Genomic DNA, 15,278 nt, shown 5'->3' on the forward strand with positions numbered 1-15,278 from the left:
TATGCTTGACATAAAAAAAAAAAATTAGAGGTATGAAGGGTCCAGAGAGATAGTACAGGAGTTAACCTGGTGGACCCCAGTTCAAACCCTCAGCACTACCAATGATTCCCCCCAGCACTGCCAAGAGTGATCCCTGAGCACAGTCAGCAATAAACCCCGAGGTGGATGGAGTGATAGCACAGCGGGGAGGGCGTTTGCCTTGCACGCGTCTGACCTGGGTTCGATCTTCAGCATCCCGTATGGTCCCCCAGCACCACCTGAGCGCAGAGCCAGGAGTAACCCCTGTGCATCGCTGGGTGTGACCCAAAAAGCAAAAAAAAAACAAACAAAAAAACAAATAAGCATCGGCAGGAGGAAGAGGAAGTGAAAAGGTCTTCCAATTAAAATCCACAGATGATTGCATTCCCATGATACCTTCCAGAAATTAAAATAATCTGAAGACATTCAACCAGTTCGTGTTTCAGCTATGGACATCCCGAAAGATCTGCTACTCAGATGCACGGGGCTGGGCTGAGGTCAGAGGCTGGAGTTTGCATCAGCAGGAAGGAGAGCGATGAGCTAAGTCCCTGGGCAGATAAGGGCGCCCGCTGGGACCCGTTAGCCAGGGAGCTGGCAGGATCCTGTCCTCCTCGCTGAGCCGCTGTCCCCAGGGCAGGGGAGGAGCCCGGGCTCAGGAGTCGGTCCCACCACTTCCAAGGCAGATGACCCCGAACCCACATTTTCCAGGCCCCTGTCACATGGCGACTGAATCAACCCAAGCCGTGAGTGGCTGTGAGAACAGGCTCGACCCTGCAGCTGAGGGAGGCAGGCTCCACGGGCACGTCTGGAGCTCTTACAATGATCCTGCCAGGACGCGCCGAGAAAGGAGCCCTACGTGAAAAGATGCTCCACATCACGAATCATCAGGGAGATCCACATCAAAACAACAATGAGATAGCGTCTCGCGCCGCGGGGGCTGGCACACAGCAGAAAGAACAAGAACAACCAGTGCTGGCGTGGATGTGGGGAAAAAGGGACTCTCATTCATTGCCGGTGGAAATGCCAACTGGCCCAGCCTTTTTGGAAAACAATATGGACATTCCTCAAAACTCTGAAAACAAAGCTTCCATACAACCCAGCAATATCATTTCTGGGAATATACCCCGGGGGCCGGAAACAGAATGCAGAAAAGCCACCTGCACTTCAATGTTCCCTGCAGCAATATTCACAGTAGCCAGACTCCGGAAACGGCCCGAATGCCCGAGAAGACTGGATAAAGAAACTCTGGCACATCTACACAATGGAATACTACACAGCCCCCGGAAAAAATGATATGAAATTTGCTTATAAATGGATGAAAATGGGGGATGGAGGACAATAGAGCAGGAAGAGCATTTGCCTTACACACGGCCAACCTAGGTTCGATTCCCAGCATCCCATGTCGTCCCCTGAGCACCGCCAAGGGTAATTCCTGAGTGCAGAGCCAGGAGTAACCCCTGTGCATGGCTGGGTGTGACCCCCCAAAAAAAATAAAGATTAAAAAAAAATGGATGAACATGGAGTGTATCACGCTATGTGAAATGAGTCAGAGGAAGAAGGACAGACATAGAAGGATTGCACTCATTTGCGTGATATAAAAAAATATAGTATGCCCAAAGACAGTAGAAATGAGGGTGAGAAGGACTGGCCCATGGTAGGAAGCTTGCCACCTAGGGGGAGGGAGTGTCCAGTTAGGGCAGAGAAGGGACACTATGACAGCGATGGCTGGAAATGATCACTCTGGAGAACTGAGTGCTGACAGGAGGCAAAGGGGTATACGTGATAACCTTTAAAGATCTATATTGCAAACCACAATGCCCAAAAGGAGGGGCGAGGGGAGGGGGAGGGGAACCTACAGGGCTAGAGAGAGAATATGATGAGGTAGACCGGGGTTTGACCCCCAGCGTCCCATATGGCCTCCCAGGCTGGGCCAGGAGTGATTCCTGAGCACACGGGCAGGAGCAAGCCCTGAGCACTGCTGGCTGTGGTAGGAAGGAAGGAAAGGAGGGAGGGAGGGAGGGAGGAAGGAAGGAAGGAAGGAAGGAAGGAAGGAAGGAAGGAAGGGAGGGAGGGAGGGAGGGAGGGAGGGAGGGAGGGAGGGAGGGAGGAAGGGAGGGAGGGAGGGAGGGAGGGAGGGAGGAAGGAAGGAAGGAAGGAGGAAGGAAGGGAGGGAGGGAGGGAGGGAGGAAGCATATAGGGCTCACACTATACAGTTCAGGGGCTGCTGGACAGGGCATGGGTGAACCTGCCTCGCATGGGCAAAGCCCCAAGTTGATCCTTGGCCCCACAGAGCCCCCCAGCACTGCAGGGCTGCGATGCCTGGCGCAAACACTTGACCCATTGGGCCCACACAGCTTGCCAGGAGAGGCCTTAAGCACAGACTGGAAGGCATTCCCCGCCTTCCCTGAAAAAAAGCAGCATTCCAACTCAGGGTCTCAGAGCCTCTGCCCGTCCTTGCAGGGGAGAAGAGGAAACTGGAAGGTCACTCTTCTCTTCCCAGCCAGGGTCTCCACGGGCCAGTTATGAGCCCCACCCCCAGCCCTGCCCCCGGCCGAGAAAGTAACTCTTTAGCCTGACCAGGGAGGAACAAAGGTGAGGAAATTTCACAGGATGTTACCAAGTTTTAGATACAAGGCACCTGTATTGAAGGGGCGTGGGGGCTATTGACTTTGAGTCTTGGATGCTCCTGGTTCCGTGCTCAGGGATCATTCCTGGAGGGACTGAGGAACCATATGTGGGGCTGGAAGTGTGCAAGGCAAGCGCCTTCACTATCTCTCTGTAAAACATATATCGCTGTATGGGCTGGAGCGATAGCACAGCCTTGCATGAGGCCAACCTGGGTTCGATTCCTTTGCCCCTCTTGGAGAGCCCGGCAAGCTACCGAGAGTATCCTGCCCGCACGGCACAACCTGGCAAGCTACCCGTGGCATATTCAATATGCCAAAAATAGAAACAAGTCTCAAGATGGAGACATTACTGGTGCCCACTCAAGCAAATCGAAGAGCAACGGAATGACAGTGACAGTAACTATCTCTCCCAAGAGACGGTTTTCGTAGCCCTGCAGCCACCTGGTTTCAGCAATGCTCAGGTCCCTCATTCTCCAGAAATGTCCCGTCTGGCCAGGCAGGCGGCTAGCAGGGCACAGGCCTGCCCATCTCCAGCATAAACCCAGGCCCTTGCCTTCAGAGCCATGACAACATGATTGCAGCCACTTTATCCACGCTGCTGCTGTTTATGACTCAGGGAGCACCGTAATAGAATCCTGCAGCCAACACACACGCAGAGACGCCCGGCCCAGACTCAGAGGCCTGCGGGGACGCGACGGAACGAGAAACCCAGCAGTGCAGAGGCAGACACATTCGTACAGAACGCCCACCACCAGCAGGACTCGGGCGTGCCCCTGCCTCTCGCTCAGGACTCACTCGTGGTCTGGCTTGGGAGGCCACCTGGGGTGCTGGGGGCCGAGTGAGTGGGGTGTCTGTTAACCCGTCACACCCGCTGGGGTGGGAGGGAACAAAGGAGTCTGCTTCCCCCCCAGGGGGAGAGGACTCAGCTGGGGTAGGGGCTGGGGTACCCAGAATCCCATGATTACCTGTGCCCCCACCTGCCCCGCCCAGACTCTGAGCATGTGACATGGGCTGGGTCCTTAGGGACGTGTGGATGGTGCCAGAGCAGCTTCAGGAAAGCAGCTGCTCCGGGTCATTAGGGAGCTCCGGAGACAAGGGGAAGATCTTCCTGGAGACACAGCCAGGGGCCACCACACAGCGGCCGCCACCGAGCGCGCAACTCTCAACGGGTTCTCGCAACTGGGGTCCTCGCCCCAGAAACTCTGCTCTGCACCGCTTGCCCTTTCTCGCCTCCTCCCCCGCCTCTGACTCCATTTCTCGTTCCCTCTCCCCTGACACCCTCCGTTTCTTTCCTGTTTTCCCCCCACCCCGATTTTCTCTCTCCACTTGTCTTTCCCTTAACTGGCTGATGCAGAAAGCTGCAAACTGTCCTTTGTGGTCTTTTATTAAATGTATTTATCACACATTTTATCTATTTTGAGGTTTTTGTTGAAACACAAAAACCCATGGGCCACACCCGGTGGTGCTCAGGGCTTACTCCTGACTGCACCCAGGGATCACTCCTGGCGGGCTCAGGGGACCCTGTGGGATGCTGGGGATCAAACCTCAGTCTGCTGTATGCCAGGCAAACGTCCAACCCTATACTATTATCCCCCCACCCCCATATATTACAATTTAAACTCTCTGACCTTCCTTCTCAAAATGAACTAAACATGTCATATTTTACTCTAAAAATGTTATTTTGGGTAGAACAATTAAAAACCTTAGATAGGGGCTGGAGCAATAGCACAGCAGGTAGGGCATTTGCCTTGCACGCGGCCGACCCGGGTTCAATTCCCAGCATCCCATAGGGTCCCCTGAGCACCGCCAGGAGTAGTTCCTGAGTGCATGAGCCAGGAGTAACCCCTGTGCATCGCCGGATGTGACCCAAAAAGCAAAAAAAAACAAAAAAAAACAAAAAACTTTTAAGAGGAGGGAGCTACAATGATCATCGAGTCCAGCATTTCTCAGCCAGAGGCTGAGGCTCCAGGTATGCTAATGAGGCTGCAGTGAAAACTGCATAAACGCAGGGTCATGGAAGAGACCAGGGAGCTAGCCAGTTGGACGGGGCTGGGCGGAGAGGTCACAAGAAGGGAACAAGGCCAGAATGGAGGTCACAGTCAGAAAAGGGTTGAGGAACACTGATCGACACACTAATCCCTTCAGAGCACCTGTGCTATCCAGTTTCTCTTTGGTCATTTCCAGATACCAGAGTCAGAACCTCGGGGTGCTGCCCTAGTCTACCTGTAACAGAGCTCTTGACAGTGAGCTTAACCTGCTCCTGTAACTGCCACTCTAGGTACCAGCCCGGAACAATCTAGGATACAAAACCAGGGCACTAGAGAAAGAGCAGTTAGACACGTATTGGGTTGGAAGGATGGGGTAGACCAGTTGGCTCTTAGGATCCCCTTTTCCATCAGGGCGAGAGTGATGGCAGAGTGGCCGACCCCCGTCTCATCTCCAACACTCCACCTTGAACCCCAAGCCTCGCCAGGAGTAATGCAGAGCCAGGAGCAAGCCCTGATCTCAGATCCTGAGCAAGACCGAAGCTGAGGAATTAAAAAGCTAGTTCAGAGGGTAAGGCGCTTGCCTTGCACATGATTGACCAGGGTTTGATCTCCGGCACCACAGATGGTCCCCTGAGCCTGCCAGGAATGATCCCTGAGCACAGAGCCAGGAGCCATGAATGTGACCGCCCCCCCCCCCCCCCGCAAAGTCCCCGGGGGGGGTAAAACAAAAAAAGACCAGCTCAGTTGTTCTTGGTTACTTCACTGCCATGGGCCTCCATGTTCTTATCTATAAACAGGGAACAGTCCTAGCACCTTTCTTTTTTTTTTTCTTTTCAGTTTATGGGCCTCAGGCAGCAATGCTCAGGGGGTGCCCCTGGCTATCTATTCAGGGATCACTCCTGGCAGTGCTGAGGGAACCCTAGGCATTGCCAGGAATTGAACCCAGGTCGGCCATGTGCAAGCAAAGTGCCCTACCCGCTGTTCTATCACTTGGCCCCCCCAGAGCACCTTTCTTGGGAGATGTTTGTATGGATGAAATGAGATCATCTACGTAATTGACTGTGCAGAGCGTGGCACCCCACTGGGTAGGGACACCTTGTTGCTGAAACTGTCTGGAAACTTCCTCTATTGCACATGTGTCTGTCCACTCCCAAAGCCATGGGGCAGAGGCAGAGAGACAGCGAACAACTCAAGGCACTAGTACTCAGCAGCAACTGCCTCCCTCTGACGTTGGGGTCACTTCTGCGAGGTCCCTGTGTTGTCCTCGGCCCAAGCTCCACCTTGCTCTCATCCCCACCCCCCTACAGCTTGTCTTGGGGACAGGCGAGTGGGGCCCTGGTTTCTTCCTCTTCCACAACCCTGCTGGGTCATCAGCCCTATCCCCGCCCTCTTCCTTCCCTCCAGGGATCTTGAATCAAAGTGGTATTGGGGGAGGGGCATTTTATTTGGAGGAGGGGGGTTGCGAACCACCTGCAAAATGTTGCTTGCTGGGATTGCTCCCTGGGTGCGCTATGCAGTGCCGGGGACTGAACTTGGGAGTCTTGACTGTAAAGCAAGTCCTCTCGCCTTGGCCCTTGAATCAAAGTTTTAGGAATTTTCTAGTCCAAAGATTCCCAAATACATTTGACCTATCACCCTGTTTTCAGGGGAAAAAATAATAATAATAAGCACTGAGTAATCCCGTGGACATGTAAGGGAGCAAGCAGAAAGCACCCACCCCAACTGCCCTGGGGGCTATTATAGCCCCCTGAGACGGGGCCAGTGCACCCCGAGGGGTCAGTATCACCCCACTTTGGGGAACAATGATCTAGCCCCATCCCTCAAGGACTTCAGTTTAAAATCTAAGACCCTGGGTGGAGTGATAGGACAGCGGATAGGGCACTTGCCTTGCATGTGGCCGACCCGGGTTCAATCCCCAGACCCGGGATGCTTTCCTGAGACCTGCCAGGAGTGATCCCTGCATGCAGAGCCAGGCATAAGCCCTGAGCAGCCCGGTGTGGCCCCCAAACAAACAAATCCAAGCTGTCATTTCAACCTTCTCACCTCCCTCTCCCCCACTCTCTGCACACCCCCTGCCTTCACCCACACAGCCCCCCGCCGGAGCCACAAGCCAGGGGCCCTGCACAAGGGGCTCCATTTAGGGTCCCAGAGCAGCCTCAGTGGAGAAACTATGGGAAGAGCCCCCGCCCCCGCACACGGGGGCACCCCCCCAACATCCATCCCGAGGCCCAGGGTGCAGCGGGCGACCCTCAGACAGACCAGGTGCCTGTGCACAGCCATGGGGAACAACGAGAACAGGAGCCTGGGGGTGGCGGGCAGGAAGACGGGCCCCTCCAGGCCACCGCGGCTGCAGGCGGAGCCAGAGTGAACGGAGTGAACGAGGCTACTGGGTCACCTCTGTGCTGCTGGCCCCGCGCGTGGCGTGGCGAAAGGCGTGACCCGTAAGCCAGACTGGGGCAGGGGAGAAGCCGAGGCCGGAGCTCACAATGTGGGAAGCGAAGGGAGCTGCAGAGGAGGAGCAAAGCGCCTGCGACTTCCGGGACGGCCCCCGGCCCCAGAGGTCCCCTTCCCCACCTACCTGCCCGAGCTGCTCCCCACAGTGCCAGGCAAAGGTGCTGGGAAGGAGGGGTGCAGCCCCCCCATGCCAGCCCTAAAGATCCCTGGAGCCCATGCTTGGCAGACGGGAACCCCCACCGCCCCAGGGGCTTGCCCACCACCACCGTCCATTGATTCGGCGCTTTCAACTGACTTCAAACCCCTGGCACTAACAAGCTGGCAACATCCAGAGAACTAGGCCGGTGCAGGAAGCAACGTGCTGCTCCCGGTCCCTCGCACGTCCCTGAAAACCCTCCAATGGCTTTGTCCATTCTGGAACTGTCCACACTGACCCTTGAGGGGTGGGTTCGCGTGTCTGGGGCTGGCTGGTGGCCGTCAGTCCCCCGCAGAGAGAAGTGACAGGACAGAAACGCATTCCCCCACGGCAGCTTCTGACCAGCCTCTGCACCACAGACGCAAAGCCTGGCCCTCGTGGCCGGTGAGTGCCCACCGTGTCAGCCCCTCCGCGGGGAGCTGCCTCAGCCTCCCCCGCTGGGCTATGGAAACCCAGAGCCCAAGAGCCGGGGCCTGTGCCCCCGTCCACACGGAGCAAACACAGCAAACACAGAGGGAGGTGTGCCTTGAGGGGGCGGGTCCTCAATCCACTGTTGTCACTGTTATTATCTGGGGGTCCACACCCCGCGGTGCTCAGGGCCAACTTCCGACTCTGTGTTCGTGGGTCATTCCTGGTGGGGCTCTGTGACCCAGGTGTGAAGCCAGGTCGCCTGCACGCAAGGCCAGTGCTCTACCCACTGTCCTACGGCGCCGGCCCGTCCTGACTCCACTGTTAGCAGGCCCAGCTTTCTCTCCCAGCCTCGGTTTCATAACAACCGTCAAAGAGTGTTGGGAGGCCTGGACGAGGTTAAGAAGTCAGGGCGGTAAAGAAAAACAAGTGACTTGAATTACCAGGTGCTCAGGTGCCCTCGGCGCCTGAGACCAAGGCCAGAGTCTGGCTGCTCAACCTGCCTGCCAGGCCCTGGGCACGTCCTGACCTCAGTCTACCTGGGGCTCTGCCGGCTATCAAACTGGGGTGCTGTGGCCCAAACCTCCAGTCCCCGAATTCTGGTGTTAGCCACCTTGTTCTCTACTATCTGGCCCACGTGGCCCAAAGCCTTCCTGAGGTTTCATTTTCTAAGTGCAAGGACCGCTATCTGAAATTGCTTTCTCATTTATTTCCCGTCTGCCTTAGTAGAACGCCTGGGAGGACGAGAAACGGTGATTTGGTCTCTGCTGTGTACCTGGGGCTTGCAACAGGGTGGGGATCAAAACAGATAATTGAGTGAGTGGATGGGGAGGTGGATAGTTGGAAGGAAGGGCGGGCAGGAAGGAGAAAGGAGAAAAGGAAGGGAGGAAAGGAAAGAAGAAAAGGAGAAACCTCAGTAGGAACCTCCCCGAGGGCCGTGCCGTTCCCAGCCACGGAACTCTCCTCTAGCTGACCCGTTTTTCTCGGGGCTGCCAGCACAGCCTCCAGCACGGCCTCTGTGCCTCCAGTTTTCAGAGGGCCTTGGAGAAGGGTGGGAGTGGGGGGGCTACAGGCATGGGCAAAAGGAAGGAGGTCAGGGGACACTCAGTAATGAAGCTGATGAGAGGTTGCCCAGGTACCACTCTGGGCAAGAAGCACCAAGCTGCCGGGATTACCTCAGTAAGCACCTGTGCTGCCTTTCCCACCTGCTTCTCTGGGGACACCCCCAAAGTGTGTCAGACCTCGGATCCTTCCGGGGAGGAAGTGGCTCAGCATGACCCCAGCGACGCATTAAATATGAGACACGCCAAGGCCTCAGCAGCCCGGGTACAGCGGCACCTCCCAGAGCAGACAATGGCGCGTGCGGCCAGGGGCTCATCTGTCAGGCCGGCGGATGAACACCCCCCCACCCCGTTCCCAGCCCCCACGCCCGAGCAGTGAGGCAGAAATGGCAGGGTTTGGCTGCCCCAGCCAGCAGGAGCTCCTGGCTCCTGGGGTCCCTCCTCCAGCCCTCAGTGTGGAGGGTGCCAGGGACCCGGATATGCCCGGAGCCTTGAACTGCGGCATGGACAGAGTGAAATCTCACAGGGGCGTTTCCTTCCAGCAGGGGGATGAAAACGGTTCAGGCAGGATGCCGGGGCTCTCAGCTCTCGGGGTGAGGGGGCCTGACTGGGTCGCCCCTGGATGTGGAGGCTGGTGGGTCTAGATCAGGGAATTGTCAGATGAGAGGAGCCTCAGAAGGTACACCAGGCCTCCATTTTACAAAGAGGGAAACTGAGGCCTGACTCACACACGGTCCCTGAGCGGGCAGCAGACAGTGAGGCCCAGAATCCAGGGCTCCAGCATGGAGCTGGGGCTGTTTCTCCCCAGCCCCTGTGGGACCCCTGCGTCTCCCAAGGCAGGGCCCCTGTGCGCCACCCAGCCCCACCATCACCCAAGGACTGACAGCGCCAGGCCCTTGGATCCAGCCCAGCCCAGCTTCATCGGTGGAGCCCCGTTCCTCTGGTGGGGAGCCGAGAACGGGTACTCCAGACGGCTCCAGTAAGCATCACGTGAGAAGACGCCTAGCGGGTGTTTTTGCAAACCGAGACCCCATCCCAACATCAGACCTGGGGCTGTGCTGTGAGGTCTGCAGAGACCACCACGCAGGCATAGCGGCGAGGGCGGGGGGCTGTGCAAGCAGAAGAACTCTCACCCCCCAGAGGCTGGGGCCCGCCTGGCCCTCCAAGCATCTGACCCATCCTGGAGCCCACAGGGAGAGACCGAGGCGGCAGGTCAGACCAGCCCCAGTCCGCCTGTCCACCTGTTCTGCTTTGTGTGTGCATGCACATGCATGCGTGTGTGTGTGTGTGCATCCTCTTAGGTCCTGATGCCTGGCTCTACCTGGCAGCCCAGGATGGCAGGAACTTGCCTGGCAGCCTGTGGCTTCAGGCCCATCACAGACCCCTCTAAGAAACGCCTACCCCTGGGGCCTGGCTCTGTGTGTGTGTGTGGGGGGGGGGGGACTCTGGAGCGCCCCCTCCCGGCGGGGTGCTTACCTTGTACTTGGCCGCCAGCAGCTCCGTGGCCTGCTGCTCCCGCCGCAGGTCCTCCAGCATCTTCTCCTTCTCCTCCAGCAGCTTCTGCTTCTCCTCGCTCACCAGGTTGCGGTCGTCCTGGATGGCGGCCTTCTCCTCCTCCAGCCGCTCCTTCTGCTCCTGCAGGTAATTCTCCATGTTCTTATCCAGCGCCGACTCCAGGATGGGCTGGGGCGGGCGGTGGTTGTTGTTGTTGTCGTCCTCCTCCTCGGCCACCCAGGCCTCGATCACGGGCCCCTCCGGGTAGCCGGCGGGGGCCGAGGCCGCCTTCTTCCGGCGGCTGCTCTTCCGCCGCAGCCGCTTGCCCAGCATCCCCTTCTTCTCCAGCTGGGCCTTCAGGCGCGCGATCTCCTCCTGGAACTCTCGCAGCAGCGTGTCCTTGGGGTCCTCGTTCACGCGCGGCTTGTTCTTGATGTTCTTGGCCCGGTTGGCGAAGCGCAGGGTGGAGAGGCTCTCGTCGTAGCTGTGCGATGCGGGGCCCAGCGTGGCCACCATGATGGTCTTGGCGTTGCCCCCCAGCGAGTCCTGGAGCAGGCGGGTGAGCTTGGAGTCCCGGTAGGGGATGTGGGTGCTCCTGTTGCCCGCCAGGGCGGCGATCACGTTGCCCAGCGCCGACAGCGACAGGTTGATTTTGGACGCCTCCTTGGGCCTCTCTCCGCTCCCCGCGCCCCCTCCGCTGCCACCCCCGCCGTTCCCCGACCCCGGGGTGGCCGTGCTCCCGGCGGCCGACGCCTGATTGGTGCCCGCCTTGTTCTGCCGCTCGCTGCCCGCCAGGTCCACCAGGTTGAGCTTGCCCACGCGGATGTGGTCCTGGCCGTCGGAGCCGCGCTCGCTGCACTCCACCGTGATGACGAAGATGGCATGCGAGCGGGAGCTGAGCTCGTTCATGTGTGTGCTGCCCACCGCGCGGGTCTGGTTGCCCAGGTTCATCACGTGCTCGATCTCCTTGACGTTCTTGGTGACGAAGGAGGAGAGGTCCTTGATGTAGACGCCCGTCTCGGGGTTCTCCTTCAGCTCCAGCCGCTTGCCGGGCTCCTTGGAGAGCAGGTCCCGGATCTCCTCCTGGTAGATCTCCAGGTAGGAGGCCCGCACCAGGTACTGCTGGTTCTGGGAGCGGGAGATGTGGGTGAAGATGTGCTCGAAGGCGTTGGGGATGACCCCGCGCAGCTCGGGCTCCACCCAGGTGCCCTGCATGGTGTAGGTCTTGCCCGTGCCCGTCTGGCCGTAGGCGAACACGGTGCCGTTGAAGCCCTGCAGCACCGAGTCGATGAGCGGCCGCACGGTTTCGTCGTACAGGTCGGCCTGCTTGGAGCTGGCGTCGTACACGGCGTCAAAGGTGAAGGTCTTGGGCAGCTCCCCGGGGGCCGCGCGGGGGTTGCGCAGGGTCACCTGGCCCAGCTTCACGTCCATGGTCAGGATCTGCTCGTGGCCCGCCGCCTCCTCCTTCCGACTGAGCGGGCGGCAGCGGGCCACCACCTTGAGGGCCTCGCTGGCCTTGGTCTTACTGGCCATCTTGCCGGGCGCCCTGTCCTCCGTGCGCGCGCCTGCGGGGCCGGCCCAGCGCCCAGGCGCCGCTCGTCAGTGCGCAGGCAGCGTCCCCGGGCGGGGATGCGGGATTCGGGGGGCGGCCGGGGGCCCCGCCGCGGCGGTCACCGGGGCCTCCACCGCTCGGGGAGGGAGGATCAGGCGGCAGCGCCGGGCAGCCGCGCCGGCCGAGCGCCGGAGCCCCGAGCGCGCCCCATGCCGGGCGGGCGGCGGCGCGGCCGTCACCGGCGACGGCAACAATGAGATCAAAGGCAGAGGGAAGTGGGATGGGGGTGGGCGCGCAGCCGGCTCCGCTCCCCCTGCTCCTCCTGCTCCTGCTCCTCCTCCTCTAGGGATCCATGGCGCGGGCTGCGGGGGCGCGGCGGCCGGGGGGGTCCCGGGCCTCCCGAGGGATGCGGCTCACCTGGCGTCCACGCCCGGAGCCCGGGGGTCATTCATCGGCGCGCGCGCGGCTGCAGCTGCCTCCGCCGGCCGAGCCCGAGAGGAAAACAGAAGGGACGGGGCGGAGCGGCGGCGGGAGCGAGGTGCGCGGCGCGGCGCCCCGGCTAAGCCGCCCGGCCGGGGTGGGGCGAGGGGCGGGGCCGCGGGCCGTCGCGCGCCAGCCCCGCGCGGCCGGGACGCGGGGGACCCCGGAGCATCGCCGGCCCGCTCCCGCGCAGGCCCCTCGGCGGTGACGCGCGGCAGTGCGGACCCCCGGGCCGGCGCCCACCGGGCGGGTGCAGCGCAGACACCGCCCGCCGCGCCCCCGCCTCGCGGCGCCCCGAGCACGCTGGGAGTTGTAGTCCTGCCTTTGTTAACCGGGTGCGGGCAGGTTGCGGCTGCCCGGTGTCCCCCCCTCCCCCGCCCCCCAGGACCTTCTCTCTCTCTCTTTCTCTCTCTCTCTCTCTGGCTCCCGGCTTGCCGGAGGCCCCGCTGAGCCTGCAGCCCTGCCCGGCCCCTGGGAGCAGACGCTGCCCGCGCTGGTCCCTCCGCAGCCTGCCGTCATCATCCATCCCTCCATGGCTCCTGCCTTTCTGTCTGCAGAGGGCCACAAGTCACTCTTCTCTAGGGCGTCACTAGGCCCCCTCCGTGCTAAGCGTGTCTTTACTGCCCTTGCCTCTCCCGACCTGGATTTCTTCTCGCCTCTCTGCTCTCTTTCCCAGAACGCCTTCCAGGGGACCCTCTCCTCAGCTCTTCTCCCCATCCCTCGGCCCTGGTCTCCCCTCTGTCCCCGCTGGACTTCCTATTGCATAAAATCCTCTGCTGGAGCCATAGTGCAACGGTTAAGGCGCCTGCCTTGCAAGCGGGCTGGCCCGAGTTCGATCCCCGGCACCCCATATGATCCCTGCACACCGGTGGGGAGAGGCCCTGAGATAGTGACCCAAAAAAAACCCCCAAAAATAAAAGCCTCCATGGGCAGGTGAACTCCTGCCCGGCTGACCAGACTCACCCTGTGGTGGAGTCACTGTGTGGTGGAGAATCTTTTCCAGGCCTCTGGGCCCTCCCAGTCTTCCAGAACCTTCTAACCCCAGATCCCATTCCAGGAATTGCACCGCCAGACTTCAAGGAGCTCCCCTGCCCTCCGGAACCAGTTTTCCTTTTCTGAACTGGCTGTGCGGTGATGTGGCGCAGCTTTGGGGGGCCTGTGCCGGAAGGACCTTGACGCTTTTCTGCACATGAGGTGCTTTTACCTGAGCAAGGCAGACACCTCTGTTGTGCCCTTCACACCTGGCAGCGAGAGACCCTGGATCCGGCGCCGTCCAGCCGCAGACAGTGCACACTCACAGGCCTTGCCCAGCCACGATTCCTCATCAGTTCTCTCATCTGTTTGTCTATTTTTGAAAGATGCGGGAGGTGCAGGGAGCACATTAAAATGGTAAGCACACGCTGAGGGCATGTGGGCTCTGGGCTCAATCCCCAGCACCCCACGACATACCCCAGATACCTCTGAGGATACTGTCAAACCCCCTTGAACACTGGGGAAAGCCCTGGTGACCCCAGCAAGGCCAAACATTGGTCCAGTTGCCAGAGTGGCAGCATTGCAGGGTGGGGCAAAAATAAGGAAGTTTTTGTTTGTTTCTGAGCCATACTTGGCAGTGCTCAGGGCTTACTCCTGGTAGGGCCCAGGGGACCATAGGTGCTGGGGATTGAACCCAGGTCAACCATGAGCAAGGTAAGCACGTAGCCCACCATACTAGCTCTCAGACCCCAATAATAAACATTTTTTAATTGCTGGAGCCGGGAAGTTCCGTCTTTGGGAGTGGCTGTGACACTCAAACACAACAATGATTCCTTGTTGCCTGAAGTACTGTACCCGGGAACCTCTGTCAGAAGCTGCTCATGGATCACGTGGTCCTCACGCGAAGACCTGAATAGAGGGGCTGGAGCGATAGCACAGCGGGTAGGGTGTTTGCCTTGCACCCGGGTTCGATTCCCAGCATCCCATATGGTCCCCCAAGCACCGCCAGGAGTAATTCCTGAGTGCAGAGCCAGAAGTAATGCCTGTGCATCGCCGGGTGTGACCCAAAAAGCCAAAAAAAAAAAAAAAAAAAAGCTGTACAGGCTAGCTCTGTACCGGCCGTTCCTCTTTAGGGTCCTCATGCTGTGACCTCTAGACCAGTGTCCCTCAGCCTCCTGTGTTATTTCCCCCTGTGTTCCCCTCACCTCCATTCTTACCACTCGACCCCCAGTCTTGAGCCACTTCTGTAATCTTCACCTGCGTCCCCCTCAGAATATTCTGGGGCTCCACGGGGGGCCCAGGCTGAGAGTCACTGCTCTAGGACACAATTCAAATGTGACCCCAGGTGTCTGGGTGTCCCGTGCCCACCACACCCCACTCTGCACCAGCGTTGGTGCTGGCCCTTCCCTCCACAGCCATCAGGAAGGAGGAAACGCTTCCTGATCCCAGCTTCCTCGAGGCCTCAGAGAACATTCCACTCTGTCATGTCCGAATCATTTCTTTCTTCCATTTCCCACCGCCTGTCTCCTCACTCTTCCCAGCCACCACAGCCCCAGGACCCAGTGCCCGCCGGCTGGAAGCTGCCGGCTTAGCTGGTGGCGTGGCTGCTTCTGAATGTTCCTGGCCTGCCTCGGCCCTCTCTTGGATCAAGCTGGCCATCATCGTGGCTTTCAGAGCCTCACTGGCTGGGGTTTTGGCTCTGAAGACCGACCTCCTGGGCTCACCACACTGACTTCTGGGCCCTTTGGCTCTCCTCTGTTTCCTTGTTGCACTTGGCTTTGGTTTTTAGTAGAAGAAAGGTTGTACCTTTTCTCTGTTTCAGACAGTCCCCCGAATCCACAGTGCCGGCTGGGGGGATCCCAGCACTGTTGTTCTCCCCAACTGGTCACCGCCTGGTAAGGGGGCTTGCCCCAACTCTCCCGGACCAGGGACGGGAGGTCTGAAATGCCTGTTTCCGAGAGGAATGTTTTCACTTCTGGACACCCAGCGGCCAGTAGGGGATAATGCTTGCCTTATCCAGATTGTGAT

At 59.3% G+C, this 15,278-nt stretch overlaps 1 protein-coding gene across 1 annotated transcript in view; it reads right to left on the reverse strand.

Annotated features, from left to right (window-relative positions):
* KIF3C (kinesin family member 3C) overlaps positions 1–11,794 on the reverse strand; it is a 46,739-nt gene extending 34,945 nt beyond the window's left edge. Inside the window, exon 1 of the mRNA XM_004618951.3 lies at positions 10,229–11,794. Coding sequence (XP_004619008.1) covers positions 10,229–11,779 — 1,551 coding nt within the window. The 5' untranslated portion in view covers positions 11,780–11,794. The remainder of the gene's footprint in view (positions 1–10,228) is intronic.
* Positions 11,795–15,278: the final 3,484 nt, after the last annotated feature.

This window comes from Sorex araneus, chromosome X (assembly GCF_027595985.1).
Source record: "Sorex araneus isolate mSorAra2 chromosome X, mSorAra2.pri, whole genome shotgun sequence".
NCBI lineage: Eukaryota > Metazoa > Chordata > Mammalia > Eulipotyphla > Soricidae > Sorex > Sorex araneus.